This window comes from Carettochelys insculpta, chromosome 3, assembly GCF_033958435.1.
Source record: "Carettochelys insculpta isolate YL-2023 chromosome 3, ASM3395843v1, whole genome shotgun sequence".
NCBI lineage: Eukaryota > Metazoa > Chordata > Testudines > Carettochelyidae > Carettochelys > Carettochelys insculpta.
In genome coordinates, this window is record NC_134139.1 from 140,824,580 (window position 1) to 140,847,252 (window position 22,673).

At 44.4% G+C, this 22,673-nt stretch overlaps 1 protein-coding gene across 1 annotated transcript in view; it reads left to right on the forward strand.

The window, feature by feature from the left end:
* Positions 1-8,559: 8,559 nt before the first annotated feature.
* The window catches only part of RNGTT (RNA guanylyltransferase and 5'-phosphatase), a 400,609-nt gene continuing 386,495 nt past the window's right edge, over positions 8,560-22,673 (forward strand). The window contains exons 1-2 of the mRNA XM_074988850.1: positions 8,560-8,755; positions 18,700-18,809. Coding sequence (XP_074844951.1) covers positions 8,692-8,755; positions 18,700-18,809 — 174 coding nt within the window. The 5' untranslated portion in view covers positions 8,560-8,691. The remainder of the gene's footprint in view (positions 8,756-18,699; positions 18,810-22,673) is intronic.

The following is a 22,673-nucleotide window of genomic DNA, read 5'->3' on the forward strand; positions in this document are numbered from 1 at the left end:
GTTTGAAGTCTGTTCGATATGCAAAGCATCTGGGCATTGTTGGCACATGATGGCATATATGATGTTAGTTGAGGAACATGAGAATGTGCCAGTGATTCTGTGAAGATCTCAACTGCAAAAGTGGAATATCTCAGACGTATCAGGCCTTGAAGGAAACACTAATAGTGATTTCTAAATAAAGACTCCTGTAAAGGACAGGAAAATTCTGGTATTCCTCACGCTAAGGTGCTACAGAGCTGCTTGCTTTGTTTTGTGAAGATACAGACTAATGCAGCTACCCCTCTGAGACTATTTACACAATAAGAGAGTCAGCTATCAGTGTCTTGGGCAGGGGAGACCATTGTGGATTTACTGCTCTTATTTAGAAATCTAAAAAGTATTGGTCACACCTTGGCCGTGTCTACACTACAGAGTTTTGTGGACAGAAGTGGCCTTCTGTCGACAAAACTCAAGGAGCGTCCACACTACAGACGAGTTCTATCGAGAAACCGTTGACAGAACGCAGCAGTTTTCCCGGCCGTGTTCTGTCACTCCCATTTGAGGCACAAAGCTTCTGTCGACAGATTCTGTCAACAGAAAAATAGTGTAGATGCTCAGGGTGGGAAAGTCGGGGGGGAAGCCCATCTTTCAGCAGAGGAGCCCTCCACAGCATTGGCCACCTGGAACCAGGAGACGCTCTGTCCACGGCAAGCAGAGCTCTGTGCTCTGACTCTCCGGCCAGCCTTAAAAGTACAGGAGCCCTGGAAACCCCGTACCAGGAAGTAGGAAGTGTGCGAGCAGCCCAGGCAGCACTTGTGCCTGCAGCCTGCCCGCAGCCACCCCCAGTGGTCTGCGCAGGCGAATAGTGGCCTCCGGCTCCACCAGGCATGTCCCCCATCCCTCCAGGAGGTGGAGAGAGGAGCTTCCAGGTACAACCCCTGGCCAGGAGGGGGCGGGCCCTGTCCCAGACGGACCCTGAAGTCCAGGGCCTGCTCAGCCTTTAGGCTGAAGTGACAGTGCTGCTTGACCCAGCTGTTAAAAGGTGGAACGTCCTGGGTTATGGCCAGGTCACAACAGCCCTGGCAGCCTGAGGTGACTTTGCCCGGACCACGGAGCAGCTCCGGGTGAAAATAAAGGATCTGCAGCAGGGGTGTTCCTGGGCCCAGGAGGAAGGCTTCCAGTCAGGGGTATGATGGCCAAGCTACCTCTCCTCAGGAGCTACATGAGCTCCTCCGGGCGGAGGACACCTCACCCCCCTTGAGCCCCCTGGACACATCTGGGGAGGCCTTCACCCTGCAGCCAGAGTTCCATCTGGGGGAGCAGCAACTGGACAATGAGGGTGACACCCCATCCCTGACTAGCCAGGGGACCCTCGTCATTAGCCTGGAGTCGGGCCCCTCTGTCAGCCAGGGCACCTACAGGGCCTCGCTGGACCTGTTCGATGTACCTGCCAGTGAGTACCCCACAGGTCACGCCCCCCAGGGAATGGGGGGTGCAGGTGAGGGTGGGGTATGCTGCGATCCCCACCGGGCCGGCTCAGCTGGGATGCCACCCGGTAAACCCGGCACCTGCACGCGTGCCGATGGGAGCAACAGAAATGGAACCTACAGGCCCTCGCATTGGAGGAGTGAGGGAGGGGAGGGAGAAAATGGCAGCGTGCGTAGCCCGCCACTCGTGGCCTCTAGTGCTGGCTCCCAGCTACGAGCCCCAAGCCTTACAGGCCAGATGAAGGGCAGTGGGGACCCGATCCAGCCTGTGGGTTGTAAATTCCCCATCCCTGTATCAGAGAATTGAGTTGAAATTATTATTTTCCCAAGACGTAAGCTTGAAGGAACAGTCAAGATCTGAATAAAGACTCAGAGGTGAATTGTTCATATTCCTTCATTACTCTCCTATTTTTATAGCTGGTTGGAGTTTACAGACCCCAGTTTGACTGGGTAATTTCTTTTCCTCTGCTAAATGGTCATTCCTGTCTTTGAAGCTCTACATAGAAGTATGTGACAAGCTTGCAGAGGGAATGAGTCCAGGAGTTGCTATTGCTTTAGTGTTAGACAGCTTCCTGTTTATTTTGGACAAAAAGAAGCTGAGGAGTTGCTTCAGACCCCAGATGTAAAATTATGCTATGCTGCCCCCTAATGGTCGAAAGATTTTTATTTGTTTAAAAGCGATTTGTTGATGAGCAGCCTTAAATTGGGAGAGCACTATAATTTTATTTTTTTGTATCTTCTGCCAGTGATTCCAAGAATTTTGGGTAGCCCCCTCTTCTTAATTTTGCATAAATAATAAAAATAAAAAATATTTTTCTTCCAGTTTTGGGTCCGGGAAAATTATAGTTTATTTGAGATGTTGGCTGCTAAAGTTTGTCTCCACGTCCATTTCCTTGCACCCAAACAAGGGTGATGCTTTTCAAAAGTAGTGAGCACCCATCAGTTTATTCTTATTTTTATGAAAGCTGATGGGTGTTCAGCTTTTTGACAATCAGGTCATTAATTTGAGTTTAAGAGCTGAAATTTATGTACCCATTTTAAACAAACTCATTCTAAATCTCAGTGATTTCCCTTTCCAATACAGTTGCAATGCAAGTGTTATTGGGGTAAAATATGACTAGACTAACAGGTCACAATATTTATTTAGATTTAAATAATATTAAAACATCTATACAGTGTGCTCCTGTCAACCTGACAATTACAACAATATAGTAATAAGCACCTGGGTGCAGTAAAATCATATTTGGACAACATTTACAGTCAGTTCACCTGTAGCATTAAACAATCAAATTATAACAAATTAAATTAAATCCGCATGCCAGATAAGTATTTTCTATTCCATACTGTTAATTATTATACCATACACAATCAGTTTATAGGATCAAGGTTAGTTAAGGGCTTATCTTCCTAGGAAATGACTTGGGATGCACAGTGTAAGAATGTTCTGATGTGAATAACCTAAAATGATGCAAATCCACTGTAATCTCAGATTAGTGGTTAATCTTTCCATTTTTGTTTTCTGTGTTTGTTTGCCAAATGTCTGTTGAAGAATTGGATTAATTTAGACAATTTGTAATAATATACCAATTCTCTGCAATAGTGAAAGAGAAGTTATGTACTAACTTTCCAAGGTCTGCATTGCTTTTAGCTCTCAAAACAGTCCCATGGGAAAGAGAGAAACATCTTTTTCAAAAACCACCCTGAGTGAAATTCTGATTTTAATATTAGAATAGAATTAAGAATCTAGATGTCTGTATTTCATACACAAACAATGCCAGACTGAAATAGAAGAATATTAGGCTTGCTGATCTGTGCTGCTACACAAAAGAGCATTTGCTCTTCGTTCATGCAAAACTCCTAGTTCTGACTTATTGTGTTTTAGAGATAACAAGATTGAAGCACTTAAACTAGCTAAGGCTGTCTATACTAGAGCATAAAGCTGATTTTATGGGACTTAGCCTGATTTTATAATATGACTGTCTTCACTGCAAAAACCATTAGGTTGATTTTAAGAGATGCTAAAGTCTACTTTCTTGCCCTGCCCGCCTCAGGAAGCATAACACCAAGTTTGAATTTATAAGGTTGAATTAATGCTAGTGTGGAAATAGCATTATTTTAAATTGATTTTATTGACCTTCAGAGATATCCCAAAGGTATCCCACAATGCCCACAATGTGTCCATACTGGCTGCTTTCACCTCTGCTGCTCTCCAGAGCTGTGTCTACACGTGCACGCAACTTCGAAGTAGCGGCACTAACATCGAAATAGCGCCCGTCGCAGCTACACGCGTCGGGCACTATTTCGAAGTTAACTTCGACGTTAGGCGGCGAGACGTCGAAGTCGCTAACCTCATGAGGGGATCGGAATAGTGCCCTACTTCGACGTTCAACGTCGAAGTAGGGACCGTGTAGACGATCCGCGTCCCGCAACGTCGAAATTGTGGGGTCCTCCATGGCAGCCATCAGCTGGGGGGTTGAGAGACGCTGTCTCTCCAGCCCGTGCGGGGCTCTATGGTCACCGTGTGCAGCAGCCCTTAGCCCAGGGCTTCTGGCTGCTGCTGCTGCAGCGGGGGATTCATGCTGCATGCACAGGGTCTGCAACTCGTTGTCGGCTCTGTGTATCTTGTGCTGTTTAGTGCAAGTGTGTCTGGGAGGGGCCCTTTAAGGGAGAGGCTGGCTGTTGAGTCCGCCCTGTGACCCTGTCTGCAGCTGTGCCTGGCACCCTTATTTCGATGTGTGCTACTGTGGCGTGTAGACGTTCCCTCGCTGCGCCTATTTCGATGTGGTGCTGCGCAACGTCGATGTTGAACATCGACGTTGCCAGCCCTGGAGGACGTGTAGACGTTATTCATCGAAATAGCCTATTTCGATGTTGCCACATCGAAATAGGCTACTTCGATGTAGGCTTCACGTGTAGACGTAGCCCAGGTGTGCATGAAGTGAATAACAGGAAGTCCAGGATTTTGAATTCCTTTTCTTTCTGGCCAGTGTGGCTACCACACCTCAGGAGTGCACCTCAGAAGCAATCACATCAAGCCATGAGTTCTCAGAGTTCTAGTTCTTAGAGTTCTCGGGGTCTCAATAGAGCCCCAGCATGGAGCCATCGAGAGATCCAGGATCTCATTTCTGTGTGGAGAGATGAATCTGTGCTGAGTAAACTGCAAACCAGCAAAAGAAATGCAGACCTTTATTGGAAGATATTTCAGGGCATGCTGGAGAAAGGTTACACCAGGGATGCTTGGCAGTTCTGAGTGAAAATCAAGTGCTCAGGCAGGCATATTAGGTGGTAAGAGAAGACTATGGGTGGTCTGGGTCATCTCCCAAAACCTGCCACTTTTATGGGCAGCTTCATGTGATTCTGGTAAAGGACCCAACCATGGTTGCCAGGAAGTGCATGGACTCCTCAGGAGACACTGCTTGGCTGTCTTGTGCGGGCAGCAATACAACTCAAGATTCTTTTCACTATCAACCTAACTAATGCTGTGACACTGTCTGGGAGCTGGTCCTGAGGTCAATCAGACAAGCAGAGGTGGACTGTTTCTTTGGGAGTGGCAGGCCCAGTATTGCTGTGGGTGTGTGGTGAAGAAGATGCCAGCTGCAGCAAGGGAACACTTCAAAAGGGCTTGGGGGCTGAGGTGCACCTGTTTTTACCCTGCCTCGGCAATGGAAGGCATTCAGCCTCCAAGCCCATGATCTGGCCTCAAGCTCCTGCTCTGCCAAACTCCTTGTGTGACCTACTCCCACCGATGCAGATCTGTGCAGTGGGGATGAAACATCTCCATCTCCATCTCCATCTCCATCTCCCAGGTGGAACATTTAGAATTCTAAAGGAGGGGGAGGGGCTCATCTGCACTGACTTCAGTTGGAGCCCCATCCCCACCTCCTGTCCCTTCACATCATTCCTTCTCTGCCCCATACAGCTGATTGACAACCCTGGTAGACATCTGTGGAGAAATGGAATATTTCTACTTTCTGTGGTTGCTCTACAGCGAGAACATGCACATCATCTATTTGGACCATACCAATAAGGTATATCCTGCTGGAGCCCTGATCCTTTTTCCACCCTGCTTGCGGGGCCAGGAAAGACACATGCCTGGGTAGCAATGAGAAACCAGATCCAACACAGGTTGAGATGCAGCATCAGACCTCAGTGTTGAGAAAACCATCATGCTAGATGGCACTAGTCATGCCACAGGGAGGGGCAGGCTTAGGGCGTTCTGTTTTGGCAGACTAAAGAAGGCCTGGCCTGGCCTGGCCTGGCCAGTGCTTGCCTGTCTCCCGGCATACTCAAAGCAATGATGTTGATGTGCGGGTGGCGTTCAAGTCACTTCAGTCTATTGTGCTTTGCTGCCGGGGTGCCCTCCTGCGGATGGAAAGGATGACTGAACCTCCCCCTGTACCTTTTCCATGAGAGCTGGCCTGGATTCAACTGTGTACCCAAAGCGTTCCTCCAGGGCCTCTTGAGGGGGACATCCTAGAATCTGGGGACTTCTGATTTAAGGATATGGCATTTCAGAGTGGTGAATAAATGAATTGACTTCATATTGAGGTGATGGAGTCCCTTGTGTTAATGTACAGACTGAAAGCTCTGAAGTGTCAGCAACCATCCTCTTAATATGTGCATAACAATTGTCTTGCACAATAAGCCCCACCCCAAACCAATTATTATACAAATATATTAATTTGAGCAAAAATGGATGGCTATCTGGAATTTATCAAATTTTATGTAGGAATGTATAAACTGTCAATTACTGTTATCTCTGAAATAGGTAGGTTAAAGAGGTGGGAGTAATCAGTTCCTAAAATGGCTCCTGATCCCTAACGGGGATGTTAAATCCTGTTTAATTGGTTATCCGGTTGAATGCTAGGTTTAACCAATTAAATGGGTATGTGGGGGAGAGTGGCTAGGGATGCCAAGGGCAGAGCCTGATCTGTTTGGATGCACCACAGGGCCAGGGCTCTCCAGTCAGGCTGGTGCAGTCCTGGTCTTAGGCAGAGCTAGAGCAGCCTCCCCAGCTTCCTTTCCCTCCTGGGGCTACTGCAGACAGGGCTACTTTGGTCTGGCCGGAGTGCCCCCGGCCATGATGGCCCAGTGGGGCTGGAGCAACCCCCCACTGCAGCCCTTCCTGGTTAACCGGTTACACTTTAACATCCCTAATCTTGAATAGGGCTTCTAAATTCTATCATAATATAAAAAATGACAATTTTGTGTCTTCCCACAGCTCACCTATGTTTGTTTTTGCATGAGATTATTTCTTCATTTATTGGTCATGCATTTTATTTTTTTAAATAATTTGATTATATATATTAGCATAGAGGTAGATCATAATTCCTCATACAGAATGTCCATAACCTGTTTATACTATCATACTATTTTGCACTGTGTATATTGTTTTGGACATATTTTTGTCATCCTTGCTCACTTTACTCTGTGAATAATCCTGTTGAAATCAGAAGTCATCCCTTTGTGATTGTTCTTTTTTTCTCAGCCCTTTTCTAATTGCAGTTAGGATTTCCCGTACTCAGAATCTCATTTGGTCTTTTGGCACCATCTAGTGTCTGATTGTTGCACATTCAACTGAGGAACAAATGGAATTTTACTATAAATCGCTCTTTCTATCTGCTTTTTTGTGAGCAGATGCACTCTTTTCAAAGTTCTTTTGGAAGAGATCTTCTGGAAGAGCTTCTTTGGAAAGATCTCTGTAGTGTAGACATAGCCCAAATGTTTACTTTCAGCAGTACCCACCATCATCTGCAAAGCTATCTCATTATCCACCTTCAAATCCTTCCTCAAAACTCCACTTTGCCAGGCTTGTAAATAAAATAAATAAAAAGCACCTTGATAATAATTTGGCTGTTCTTGTTTTGAGACAACTGGCTATCATTCTGAGCACTGTCCACTTGCTCCTTCTGTTGGGAGTCTCTGTAGCCTGTTGGTCTCTGTCTCATATTGTACTTAGGTTGTAAGCTCTTTTGGACATAGACCATCTTTTTGTCTTCCACACCAGCATAACAGGACTCAACTCTCTTAGTCATTACTGTACCACAACTAATAAATAATGATAATTTAAAAAGCCATCTTGTCTTGGCTCATGTGGAGCCCCACTTATTTCTCTGGGATTGTGCGTGGAAACAGGGCTCCATACATGTGAATCTGATGGAAGGACTAAGGTCCCAGCCTATGAGAGAGTGTGTGCTTTTCTGAGTGACATCATAAGTTGATATTGGATGCTTTGTTGTGTACACACAACAGGATTGCCAGATGTTTCACAATCTGCTGGACAGTCCTGGATTTCACTCGGCAGTCCCGTGTCCCACATTTACACAAAGACATCGTGCAGGGCTGCTGATTGAAATCTGGGGCTCCCCAGCTGGGAATCCTGCAGCTGGCCCTGTTGGCAGGGCTCCAAGCCTCAGCTGGCTCCCAGCCGCAGGGCTGAGGAGTCTGGGCCACCCCTGGCTGGGGGGGTCCTGTGGCTGACACTACTGGTGGGGGTCTGTGCCCTAGCCAGATTCCAGCAGTGGGGCTGCCAAGGTCCCTATGTACCTGCACTGGTTGTTGGTCTCATGCAGGACAGGCAGCCTGGGCTGGCGATCCTGTGGGTGGGGCTGCCTGTCCTGCATAATTTTTCAAAAAAATCTGGCATCCCTAAAAGACAACTAATACCCCACTCTCAAAAATAAAACCTCCAGATATTTCACACTTGCTGTCTGGTCACCCTAGTGGTTTCTCCCCCCTCCTCCAGGCTGTATGATTGTTCTACTATTGCCTGGTACCATGGTAGCACTCGGATCTCCGGGCACAGCCCTGGCTGCCTTGTGCCAGGCGCTGTACAAACACACCCCACCACGGCAGATCCTGCCCTACAGCAGTTTATAAGCTAAGCGTGAGGCACGACGCAGCAGGTAGGCGCTTGGCTGCTGGGCTCTATGCTCATAGTGCCCTCGGGGGCGGTGTGATCGACCTTCCCGCTCAGACCCGGGCCTCCAGCGAGCTCCAGCGATACCCTTCCGCGGTGCGGCCCTAACAGCCCGACCAGCCCCGGAAGCGGAAGTGACGCATATGCCGCGGTGCATGGTGGGAGCGGCGGTTGCTGTGGACCTGGGTCTGAATGAAGCTGCCGCGGGGAAGGGGCTGCTGAAGCCGCTGACGGGGCAGAACCCGCGCGCGCAGCCGCCCGGCCCGGGGTCAGGGCGAGCCTTGCCGGGCAGCAGGAGGCGCCGCCATGTCCTACAACAAGATCCCGCCGCGCTGGCTGCGCTGCCCTCGGAGGGGGCAGCCGGTGGCAGGTGAGCGGGGGCCGGGGTGCTCGGCGCGGGGCGACCGCCGCTTCCAGCTCCTCTTCTAGCCGCCGCCGGCGGGCCTATGTTCGTCCGCGGGAGCGCCGCGCAGGTCGGGGTAACGGGGCTCTGGCCCGGGCGGGGGGCGGCGGCGGCGGCGGCCGCCGGGCGTCGTACCTTCCCCCATCCGTGAGTCGGGCCGGCTGAGGACACAGCGGCTCCCTGGGGCTGGGAGCGGGGCGCTGCAGGCACCGCCGCTGTCTAGGGGGGCCCGGCGCCTCTGGGTGCGGCTCGCTTCTTGGTAAGTGGACTCTCGCTGCTCTTTTCACACTCTGGCCGTGTCTGCCCCGCGTTCTCTTGTTCCTGCCAGAGCTACTCCCCGTCCCCCTCTCGCCACAGTTCCTTCCCCCCCAAAAGCCAGCGGCAGGAGGGGCTAACCCGGCCAACGTTCAGCCTCGCTCTTCTCAGCCCTTATCTTACTTGTAAACCAGTAGCCGCTTTCCCCATGTGTCCACCAATAAAAACGATCGTCTTGGATTAGCTAGAGCTGCTGTGAAGAGAAGAGTAGTGACTTCTTGTGATTCTTGCCAGTTTGTGAACAGCAGCAAGGAGCTAAAGGGAAACTGACCTGACCAATCTTCCCCTTCTTTGAAAAGTTTTCTAAACTACTTTTCACAGGGTGCCTGGGGTGAAACTGAAGGGGACCAGTATTTTTTTTTTTTTTTTTTTTTGCAGCTGGGTGGACGTGCAGATGCTTTAAGCAGTTTCCGCTGTTGTAAATGATAGGCTGTATTGCAATGGGCTCAGTAGGCTGCATCCAGCCCTGGAGCTAAGAGTTGACTTAACACCTCTATACTGGTCACACACCACCTCTTTTTTCATAAGCAGTTTATTTGCTCTTCCCCTTTGCTCAATTCCCCTGTGCCCCCAGTAAAATAAACAAGGGTCTGTTCCACAACAGCAAAAAATCTAGGGGACAGAAGAGGGGAAATAGAGGTAATGTTTTTCCTTTTACTTCTTACAGACATACATTTCCAGAGCGTTGCAAATCCATGGATATTTGCTTCATATCCATGTATATTCACAGACCGTTGTTGCGGATAGTGGATTGGATGCAGATACAATACTGCAGGGCTTTACTCACTGGTGGTGCCTGGTCTGTGTGGTGTGCTCAGGACCAGCAGTCACTGGGTGGGGCTGAGTAGCAGATTGGAGTCAGGGCTGTCCAGTACCCATTGGCCATGCTATTTCCTATTCTCAGGCAATGCCAGCAACCCCACTGTGACCTGGCCCAGCTGCAGTAGCTGTGCTCCCAGTTCTGTGCTTAGCTTACTGTCATCTGGTCAGCAGAATCTACCTTCAGCCATGCGGAGCATAGGAGAAGGTGATGCAACACATAGGCTATGTCTGCACTAGCCAAAAACTTCGAAATGGCCATGAAGTTTACTAATGAAGTGCCGAAATTCATATTCCCATCTGCTCATAGGAATAAGGGGACTTCGAAGTAGGCGGGATCTCTTCAAAAAGGAGCCCCATCTGGACGAGCTGCGCGGTGGCGAGCTGCGTCAATTTCGAAGTGCTGCGACCGCCCGCATGCGAATGAAGTGCTGAATATGTATTTCAGTGCTTCATTAGTAAACTTCGAAATGGCCGTTGCTAATGTAGACATAGCCATAGTGTTGGTGCCACGTGCTTGTAAGTCCCTGTGAGCAGCATGCAATTAGATGCCTGTTCCTTCCCGGCCCCCTCTGTACCACCCCTTCTCAAGATCCTGTCCACAAGATGCCCCTTACCCCAGTCACTATCCTTGTGCTCCCCACCCTTGTACTACCTCTTTCCCATAAGATCAAACTTTTCTGCCCTCCCAGCCTTGTCCATTTGGTAATCCCTGTGTGATGACTTGCTGGTGCTGATATAGGTATAGGTTAAAACACAACTAGCAGATTGCGGATTGGATTGTGGATTGATCTTGTCAGATGTGGATCTATACTTTTTTTGTGGATTTATAGTTTTGTATGCACTCAGAGCTCTACATGCTTATTCCTCTTTTGTTTTAATGCAGCATTATATTTAAATTTTGTCTGTCTTTAAAGCTGAATAATCTAACTGAAAGCCAAGGAACTGCACATGTGATTGAAAGTAGCCACACACAATAATTTTCCTTTCTTTCCTATATCATGTTTACTTTTGAATGTCTAAACCTCTGTCTTTGCTTCAGTTGTCTTTTTCAAAGGTCTTTACCAGGATTCTTTCTCTACTTTATGTTCACTATGGGTTTATGTTCAGTATGGGACCCGAAAAATTGATTCTGTTTTTCTGCACATTGTCCTTTTCTTTTGATCAAGCAGAAGCTATGAGTGAAAATCATTGAATCAAATCAGATCAGGTTCTCTGAGTGGGGGTGTGCTGTGTGCAGTAGTGGTTGTCAACCCATTTACCCTTTTGGGCCACTGTACAGCTCTCTATGTATAACACGGGCCACATTCATGCTATGTAGCTGTGTCTATATGTGATGCCTGAATGGCAGTGAGTATGTTGCTTGGGCTGTAGCTTTATGCTGAGTGGGCCACTGGTTCAGCACTACTAACTGTACAGAAAAATAGATATCTGTACAGGATAGGAGATTTTAAAGAAGTGTTGTATGATAGACACTGCAGTCGATTAGGAACAGTTAATTTGAGTTCAGGACTAAAGTCTTTTTAATTTGTTGGTTTGGAATGGGTATGGAAGTAGAACACCTACTTAGAAACATAGGAATTGTCATATAGGATTAGATCTGTAGTCCCCTAGTCTAGGATCCTGTGTCAGTGTCCATCTCCAGATGTTTCAGAAACCTCATGTTAAGCAGATGTAAAATAATGCCCCTCTGTGTTAGGTATTTTTTAATAACTGTCATCTTTTTATATGAGTATTTTTTCATTCCCCTTGCATATTTTGTCACTCCTTTTCAAATGCCCTCTAATTCTGCTTTTTGAGATATTTTGAGTGGCAAGTACTGTAAATCCTATTTTAGAGTGTACCATTGATTTTATCTAATGGCATAATATACAATTTCTGCATTTATTTTTTTACTCTGTTTCTTGTGCATCTTAACGTCTTGTGTGTTTTTTAGTAAGTGCAGTTATACATTGAGTTGATGTCTTTTATTAAAATTTCTACAGTAACACCCAGTTTACTTTCCTGCCTTTCTAGAACTTTAGAATCTTTTGTGGTATCTGAGTAAGACTTTTTCCTTCAGCTTGTGGTTACTTTGTGTTTTTCTAAACATTGAACATAATAGCTAAGTCTAAACTAGCCAAAAACTTCGAAATGGCCATTTGCATGGCCATTTCGAAGTTTTTGGCTAGTGTAGACACGGCCAATTTGTCTGTGCTTGCTCATACCCTTAGCTTTGTTAGGCCCCTTTGATATTCTTTGCAGTCTTCTCAAGCCTGAATAATCTTGTTATGTGAAAATATTGCTACTTCACTGCTCATGTCCCTAGGTCATTAATAAATATAATAAACACTGGACCAGATATTTAACCTTGAGGTACTGGGTATTAACCTTTTATTCTTCCTCTGTTTTGTTTAACCATTTGTTTATATTTGCCTCATGGTTGTTTAGTTTGTTTAGTAGCGTCCTGTGAGAGAGCTGTTTAAAACCCATTCCCTGGCTTTCTCCCATAGTCAGACACCTTGTTTTCAGTTGCTACTTTTAACTGTCTATATCCGTCTTTCTGTCTATCCTACTGAAATCTGTGCACACACCACACAAACTATGTGTTTCAAACCCCTTTCCCCACTGAATTCAACCTTCTGGACACGCTCATAATCTCTTTTTGTCTTGAGGGGAGACTTCTGATGAACTGTCCCTGAAAATTATGCTAATTGAAAAGTGTATTCACACTCAGTCTCAAGGAGGTCTGTGATCCAAGAAGTCACCAGTACATCTCATCTAAACACTTTTGTGATCTTATTGGGGTTTTATTATTCTATTTTTAATGATGTGGACGTAAGAATGGCCATACTGGGTGTGGCAAAAGGTCCATCTAGCTCAGTATGCTGTTCTCCAACAGTAGCCACTGTCACATGTCTCAAAGGAATGAACGGAACAGGTAGTCATCAAGTGATTTTCCCTCCGTCACCCTTTCCCAGCTTCTGATAAACTAAAGCTAGAGACACCATTCCTACCCATCATGGCTAACAGCCATCGATGAACCTGTCTGTGAATTTATGTAGCTCTTTTCTGTGCCCTTTTAAAGTCCTGGTCTTCACAATATCTTCTAGCAAGGATTTCCCTAGGTTAACTCTGCAATGTGTGAAGTAGTTCATTTTGTTGGTTTTAACCCTGCTACCTTTAATTTCATTTGTTGACCCCCTACTTTTTATTTTTATGTACTTTCTCAATACCAGTCATGATTTTATAGACCTGTATCACATCGTTGAACAAACTTTTTATGATGGACCCCACTTTTTGGCCCTGCAATTAGCCAGGGCGCCCCTCCAACCTGTGGGAGGAACATACGAGGGAATGCGGGTGGCACTCAGGAAGGGGGTGGGATGGTCAGGAAGGAGGTCTTGGAGGCTCCATGGGGTGGGCTGAAGGGGGAGGGGTGTTGGGGGGGAAGACTCCAAGAGGTTACCATATCAAAGCGGGAACTCATCAGCTGCCACACCACTGGACTCGGGGCCTCTGTGCATTCTGATTGGCCCAGTGGTGGTGGGAGAGGTGGGGGCAGTGTTCCCTTGGTGACAAGCCATGTGGGAAGAAGCAGAGGGCTGGTGATGCAGTGAAAGCTGTGGTGGTGGGAGGTGGCCAATCATGCCCTTACTTACAAAATGTCCTGCCCCCAACTTTGCGCACCCCTGCTCTATCATATCCTCCCTTAGAATATTCTTTTCTAAGCTGAAAAGTCCAATTTTGTTTTACTCTCTCCTCATATGGCGTCCAATCCAAATCCCTAACAATCTTTTGCTCTTTACTGAACTCTTTCCAATGCCAAGGTACCTTTCATGAGATGGTGACCCCATCTGCACATAGTATTCAAGATGTGGGCATACCATGGATTTATATAGTGGCAGTAAGATATCATTAAAAGGGACAGAGAATAAGACAAAGAATATCTGTGATTTTTATTGCCCAATCACCTAGTTTTGTGAGGCTTTTTTTTTTGTATTTTTTGAAGCTCTTTACAGTCTTGTGCAGTTTAGCATCATCTGCAAATTTTGCCACCTAACTCTTTTTTTTCAGGTCATTAATAGGTATGTTGAATCGGGACCTACCCCTACAGAGCACCACTAATTACCCCGCTCCATTTTGAATACTTACCATTTATCCCTGCCATTTGTTTCCTTTCTTCTAACCAGTGACTGACTAACTCACAGAAGTTCCTTTATTGTTGTCTTCTGGTATAACCAGCCCTGGCTTTGATAAGACCTTTGATTGTGTATTGATGCACCTGATGCTATCTTCGGGGTTGCACTTATGTAGACCGGGGAAGATAGCAAGAAACACCCCATTGCCTTCGTAAGTAAAAGCACAAAACAAAACTGTTCCTTACTGAGCAGAATTACTCTACTATAGAAAAAGTGCTATACCATAGTGCTAACTGTCAAACAGCTGAAACCCAATCTCTTCAGAAAGAGGCATAGGATTCTCACAGATGATTCACCATTAATATGGCTGAACAGAACCAAAGGAACAAACTCCAAACTGCTACTTTGGAGTCAGGTTCTGCAAGTGTTTAACATGGGGATTGTACACATAAAAGTGAAGGTAGCATAGACCCTGTCCAGAAGAGAGAAGACTGGACACATTACCTCCTCATTCGGCGCTGTCCAACTCTCTAGCAGTGATCTGAGGTGGGAGGTGCCATGTCCCACATACTTAAGAAAATAGGCTTATGGATATGACTGTGCATAACTTGAAGATGCAATTTCTGTGATTCAGCTCATCACAACCAATTTACTAGATGGCTATGTATGGTTATCTGGTCTGTAGTAATTCCTTGAATTACCCCACAAACCTTTTAAAATATAGGAACAGCATTTTCCACTCTTGGCTCTCCTTCTCAGTAGCTGTTTTCAGTAAAAGATAGCATACTTTTTTGCTGTCAGTACAGCTACTTCATGCTTGAGCTCCCTCAGGACAATTGGAATGCTTTTTAAATTGTCACCTTTTTCTAGCATGCTATCTTCTGAGACTTCAGTCTCTGTTGATTCCTAGTCTTTATTGACCAGAAAGAGCAGCTGAATCTGTAATAATGCGAAACTTTTCCATTTCAGCAATGTGTTGCTACCGTCACATAAATGCCACTTCCAGTTCTCTATGACAACTCAGAGAATTCTGTCATGCTTAATGTTCCTTGAGAACATATTTTTTAAAAATCTTTTCCACACATTAATAAAGTCACTGTAAACATCCAACAGCCTTTTTGGAACCTTTAGAATTGTAAAACTTTTGTGAACTGGGACTAAACATATACCAGTGCTGTTGTCTTCCGTAGTCTGCAGACTGTTCTGGCGCTTATGCTGCTTCTGGAAGCTTTGCCAAGATCTAGCAGAAGGTAACTGACTAGAATATTTGCAGTTTTCACTGGGCTTGGGTTTTGTAGGCAGGGTCCTAGGCCAGCCCTAGACATTGGAGGAAAAGGGCGGGTCACAGGGCACCGCAGGGGAAGATAGAGGAAAGCTGGCTGTGCTGGAGAGCGGAGCACGCAGGGAAGATGGGAGGACATGAAAGCCCTGTGATCAGTGCGGGGTTGCCGGGCCCACACTCAGAAGGGGACCTGTCACACTCCACTTGAACTGCATTGGGAGACACCAGCTGCTCTCTACCCTCTGTCCCTCTCTCTGATTATCTCCCCCACGCCACCTCCATTTGCTTCTTTCTCTTGCTTAGCCCAGGGCTCATCTCTACCCTTTGGCCCTGCCCACATCCTCTACTCTGCCCCCAGCCCCTCTCCCTTGCCTACTGCTCTCTTCTCTCAGCCAGGTGGCTGCAGTGCCTCTCTTCCCCCATCACCGGTAGAAAGCCAGTGGGCCAGGCTTCTGGTGACTACCTGTTCTGGGCTCCATGGTAGGGCCCTCCTGACCCTGTCGCTCTTTCCAGTCCAGCCTGCAAATAAGCATTTGCTGGTTTCCCAGCGAGGCTCTGTTAGTATCTCTCATTGCATCCTCTTGCACTGGCTCCCTGCCCTCTGCTCAGCTGCTGGTACTACTTTAACCCTCCTGCCACCTGCATCACAGAACAGCACCAGCTGTGATATCTGGCAGGCACAGCCTGTTTCACTGCAGCTTCCCTCTCTGCCTGCTGCCCTCAAAGAGCCCCATCGCACCCTAACTCAGGACCTTTCCTCTTGCCTGGGCAGTGGGAGGGGCTGAATGGAGAAATAGTCCCTTGCTTTGCATATCCATTGCCCTGGGAAGCAGAGGATGGGACAGTGGGTTTTGTGCAGGGTGGCTTTGTGGGGAGCTGAGCAGACTTGTGAGAGAGATGGTCGGCTGGCAAGGGTCAGCAAAGGGGATGCCCAGCCTCCTTTACTCAAGGGTGAACAAACTTTTTATGTTGGGCCCCATTTCTTGCGATTAGTAGGCCCCCACCCCACCCCCCAACCAGTGTAATCTAATCCAAACCAATGGAAATTTTGGTTCTGTTCATATGGAAAAAAAATGTCGCTTTTGGCATGTGTAAGAAGACAAGTATGTAGAATGTAAAAACTTCCGTAATCGGTGTGTAAGTGTGACTACACATACATAGAAACAGTAACACATTTCAGCATTTTTAATGAGATGGATGAGCCTGAGACTCAGCAACCAATCTTGCTGCTGCCCCCCTTATGAAATTTCACGCCCCCTCCCAAGGGGGCCCACCACCCATTTGTGCACCTGAGCTCTAACCCACTAGACCCAACATCTTTTCTAAATATGGTAAATGTATGGTGCGTGCTGACTCCGAGTACCTCTATCTGCTGTCACTACATTGCACTGCCACTAAAGAGATGTAAGTGCCCAAACGTGTCTGAAACCACAGAAAACAAGCATGCAAATGAATGACGACAGTGTGGCTGATATGTGACGTTGATGTGGGGGTAGCAACGAAGGGTGCTGTGGCACCTTATACACTAACAGGTGCCACAGGACCCTTCGTTGCTGTTACAGATCCAGACTAACACGGCTACCCCTCCGATACTTGATGTGGGGATGTGACCCTAATTTAGTTAACTTTGATATGTTTATCGGTATCTAGAAATGCAAATCATAAATATTATATGTAGTTTTATATTTAATTGTAATTTGGTACTTTTAAGAATGCTTGATTAATGCAATGGATTACTTAAATAGAAGTTGAAATTCTTGAGTGCCAATTGCGAGTCACTTTCTTCATTTTTTTTGTATTTGCAAATTTTCATGTATATATTGCTATTTGTAGTTATTCATAATATAGCAAATACTGCTAGTAAAGAACTTCGCATGAAAAGCTTAATATTTAACGAAACTTTGGAAAAGATGATGGTGAACTCTAACGAAGGCTGTTACAAAGCCACTCTGTGTTTTGTGGACAACAAAAGTGCATAAATTAAAAAGCTGTGGCTCTGGGCCGTAATAGTTGAGAACAGCCCTTTCTTCAGTAAGGTCAAACCTTGACAGTTCTGCTAAAGTAAGCCATCTCAAAAGTCCCAAAGCCACAGTTAAGTATTGTATTTTATGCACAATGTTGCTGTTCCGTGGTGCTGATGGGAGACCTCTACTGTGGAATGATTATAATCAAAAGGGCTGACAGCAAATGGATTTTTCTGATGTTGTCTGGCTTTATTAGAGCTGCTTTTCCAACTCTTCTGAACACCAGTTCTGATGGTTTCTATGGTCCAGCTTACGAACTAACATTTATAATCCTATTTTTTGTTCTATCCATGTTCAATATAAATGTCATTTTTACTGTTTATTAAAAACAATTTTAATTACGCTGTTAAACAATAGAAAACCAAGGACGTTTATTAAATGTTTTTGGGTGTTTTGAAATATATTGATTTCAATTATAACACAAATAGGCTGAGTACTGTGGTCACTTTCTATTTTTGATTACAAATATTTCCACTGTGAAAGTGCAACTTAGAATTGTAGTCTTTTTTTTTTTTTTTGTTGTTGTTGTTGTTGTTACATAATTACAGTCAAAAACAACTAGTGTAAAACTTTGGAGCCTACAGGTCTACACAGTCCTGCTTTTTGTCCTGTCAGTTACGTTTTTTGAGAGAGAATTCTGCCTGTTTCTTGTTTACAATGTCACCTGAAAGTGAGAGCAGGTGTTCACGTGACACTTTTGTACTTGTCATTGCAAGGTATTTACATGACAGATGCTAAAGATTCATGTGCGTATTCATATTTGGGTTACCATTCCAGAGGACATGCTTCCATGCTGATGTTTCTTTAAAAAATAATGCAATAATTAAGTTTGTGGCTAAACTTGGTGGAGGGGGCAGAGAATTGTATGTCTCTTGCTCTATTTTAGCTGCATTTTGCAATATTTCTTGTTATACCAGTCTGTGATGATGACCCAGTACATGTTGTTTATTTTAAGAACACTTTCACAGAAGGTTTGACAAAACACAAAAATACCAATGTGAGATTTCAAAGAATAGCCCTATGCAAACACTTCTCCTGGGTCCATCCCCTGGAGGGAGGAAAGTTGGAGAGTGAGCCATCTTTGTGTTTTCCCCAGACTGGTGGCTCATGTCCTCTGGGGTTGGGCTTGTCTCTCCACTCCAGGTATTGCAACCTTATGCATGTCATTGCAGTGCCACTTGAGTCGGCCACCACTATTTCGTGACATGGGGCAGACAGGCCAAATTTTACTAAGATTGTTTTAAATTAAATCAGTTAAGTTTATTGCTGAGCTTCTGTGAAGCTGTTCTGTGTATAGCTTTAAAATTACTTGTTTGTGTACATGCATACTATTCTATTTTTATTCTATAGGGAAATTTTTGCCTTTGAAGACAATGTTGGGACCAAGATATGATGAACAAGTTGCTGAAGAGAATCGCTTCCATCCTAGTATGTTGTCCAACTATTTGAAGAGCCTGAAGGTAAATTAACACTTCATAAAAATACATATGCATACTGAACAAAATATAATAGATGGCCTCTACTGGACCTTTGGTAGAAAACAAATCGCAGATGCTGTAATTTTTTTCCCCAAGTTTTCCTCTCTCTTTTTTTCTACAGGCTCCTAGCTTTCATAAAAAAAAGTTAGTTTTAATAGTAAACTGATGGTTGTCCTCATAATTCAGCATTGCCAAAAATTCTGTAGCTAAAGAATTGCATCAAGAGAAGTATAAACTAATTTTTTTCTTCGTATCGAGGTGAATCCAATTGAAATGTTAACAGTATTACAGATAATCTGCGCACCATGGCTATGTCTATACTGGCACAAAACTTCAAAATGGTCATGCGAATGGCTATTTCGAAGATTACTAATGAGGCGCTGCAGTGCATATTCTGTGCCTCATTAGCATGCCGCTGGCTGCGGCTCTTCAAAATTGCCGCATTTCACTCCCGTGTGGCTTGTACAGACGTGTCCTTTTTGAAAGGACCACCGGCAACTTCGAAATCCCCTTATTACTATCAGCTGAATATGCATTTCAGCGCCTCATTAGTAATCTTCGAAGTGGCCATTTGCATAGCCATTTTGAAGTTTTCTGCCCGTGTAGACATGGCCCATGACTGTATAATTGCAGTTTTTCCTTTTGTGCTAAATGGACTGAAAAGCAAGAATAAAACATTTGGGACATAAATGTCAGACTTCTTGTGAAGTCCTGATTTCAACTCATACCAGTTTCTGCAGTGTGTGCGATGCCCCGCTCGTGCCAGTTTCTGTTATGTATAATGCATTATATTGTTACTCCAATATATGGGACCCTGCTAGAACATGGAACAAACCTACAGCTTAGATGGTAAGTGAAATGTTGTTTCTGTGTTGTGTTTTTGCCAAGTAGTGTTTAGAGCATTTATTTCAAAACATTTATTGAATAGCATTCAAACTAGGCAGAACCACACAATGCAGCTTAAAAATAAAAATAATATATCTGACTCTGTTTTGGCGGGGTGGCTCCATCCTCTCTCAAGAGCTTTTGGTATTTGCTTCATACCCAGCCCAGTGTGTATGGGTGTGCCATTGAGTATATGATATAGTAGGCTAGAGTGTAAAAAGTGTTTTATAGAATAAACTGAGTTAACGCTGATACAAGAAAACCCACACTTTTTAAAATAAGGCATTGTCTTAACATAGAAGTTGCGTTGATTCAACTTGAATCCGTTTTTAAACTGTTTTTTGTCTACAGAGACATTTGTTTACGTTTCAGGGTTACGTTTGCAGGTTCATGTTGATTTGTGTGTCTATACAGCCTTTTGCAGTTGTTAAATTAAATAGATTTTAAATTACACATTTAAACTGCTGCAACCTATACACATTCCTAGGGGGAGCTAGGTCTAATAAAACAAGAAAAGAAACTTGCCAATTCAGCTGAATCTCCTACAGTTCTTTTGGGGGCGGGGTTAGATGAACGTATTTGTCTCCATGTGTGTGCAGGTTACGGTTATGCAATGGCAATTTAGGAAGCAAGCTTATTTGGAGACCTAGGCAATTAAAAAAAAAAATCAAAACTTTACTTTTGCTATTGCTTCTAAAGCCTGCCTTTTTGTTTGTGAACTACTCTATGTAGTTGTTTTCCTTCCAGTTGCAGGCTTCTCTTCCCAATCGTTCTCCAGAATTGAACTTCGCTCTTGCAATTCTTAAAAGCAATCTGCAAAGTATTTTTATGGGCTTTGTCAACATAAAGAAATAAACTCTGAAAAGTTACTTTTGGAGGGGAAGGTTGAAAGGAGATTTGAAATTTGGAATTCTCTGTGCTTCTTTATGGAAGTCACTTATTTTTATTTGGGCTTAGAGATAAAACACAGAGGCTGGGTCTACACTTGCCCCCAACTTTGAAGGAGGCATGTTAATCAGGGTGCCAGGTAATTACTAATAAATTGCTTCAGTGAATATACAGCATTTCATTAGGCTAATTCTCCCTAGTGGCAACTTCAAAACGTCAAACTTAGAAGTGCTCACAGCTATATGCATGCTGGCACTTCGAAGTTTGACACTTTGAAGTTGCCGTGGGAGGGAATTAGCCTAATGAAGTGCTGCATATTCACTGCAGCACTTCATTAGTAATCTCCTGTGACCCTGATTAACATGCCCCCTTTGAAGTTGGGGGCAAGTGTAGACAAGCCCAGAATTGGAAATAAGATTATACATATATATCTACATATCTCATAAAACTGGAAGGGACCTTGAGAGGTCATCGGGGCCAGTCCCCTGCACTCATATTCCTGATAGATTTTTTTTTTTTTTAAATTGACTTGACCCAGACCCCTAAATGGTCCCCTCACAACCCTGGGTTTAGCAGGCCAATGTTCTAACCACTGAGATTGTAGGAGTTTTATTTCCAGCTTTGTTGCAGATTTCACGTGTCATTTCAAATGAGTTATATGAATCTCTTAGTGTCTAAAATGAGTATAACACTTGTGTCACGGGGTGCTGAGGATTAATATGTGGTTGTATTGGGGTCAGAAATAGTGCTGAATGACGTTGACTGCTGAAATTATGGTAACACTAATGAAGGAGTAAATTCTTCTCTACAACTACAATATGATTCCACACTCACTTCATAGACTAAATATGAAATTCCTTGGTTTCATTGCTACACAGAAAATTTGTCAAAGGTATGAAGCAAGTTGACTTATACCTTTTCCAATAGAAGCTCTACATATATCTTTAGTACAATCAATCTCCTGTGTGCCAGGGTATAGACCAGGCGTGTCCAGCCCGCGGGCTGCATGCGGCCCTGGACAGCTAGTAATGCGGCCCCACAAGATCGTAAACTTTTAACATTGTTATGTGATTTATATACATTAACTATATTATATATTTTATATGCAGCCCAAGACAGTTCCTCTTCACTCAGTGCGGCCCAGGGAAGCCAAAAGTTTGAACACCCATGGTATAGACTATTGCTATTCAGTAAACTCTTTCATATCTGGCATTCTATCACCCGGAACTCTCAAATAACCAGCATTTTAACCATATGTAAATTTTAGGTACGTTTTCTATGAGTACAGTATAGTGAAAGTAAATACAAATAAATACAGCAAATAAAGTATAAGTTTACAATGTACAACACTGCTGTTGTCGGTAAATAAAGTACTCTGCATACATTTGTGTTTGTTTCTGAATATCTAATCTTGTTTTTCTTTAGTGTTATGCGTTGCTAGGTATATCTATCTACAATTCAGAATGCAGGAATATCTGGCAATGTCTTGGTGCCTGGGCTGCCAGGTATGAAAGAGTTTACTGCTTATGCTACTAGATATATTCAATACTGCTACAACAAGTACACTTGGAATATAGGTCCTAAGAGTCTTTGTTTTGTAAAACCTTGTCATGAGCTGTAGAATTTTGAATGTTTTTCAAATTTTGTTTTTATTTTGCCCTTGCAACATCTAAGAATATAGAATGAACAGTAGATAAGATCTTCAGTAGTGTGCGGCACAAAATGTGCTATAGGCCTTGACTCCCAGGGAGATGCTGTTCCTCTACTCCTTCCTTCCCATTCACCTCATTCCACAAGTCCATATTAATCAGAACTCTTGTGTGTTTTTGAATATGTATTAGTGTTCTGCTAATATCTGCAACATACTATCGCCATCTTCTTATACATGTATTATGCTTATATGTGAAAAACTATATTTAAGTGAGCTTTTGGCATATATTTGAACCTTTTTTTTTTTAAAAGATTTTAAAGTATGGAATCAGAGTAGTTCTACTTATTTTGCTTTTAAAGCACCATCAGAATCAGTTTTCTTAAAAGCCTCAATAGTTAGGAGTCAATGAAATTTAAGGTGTT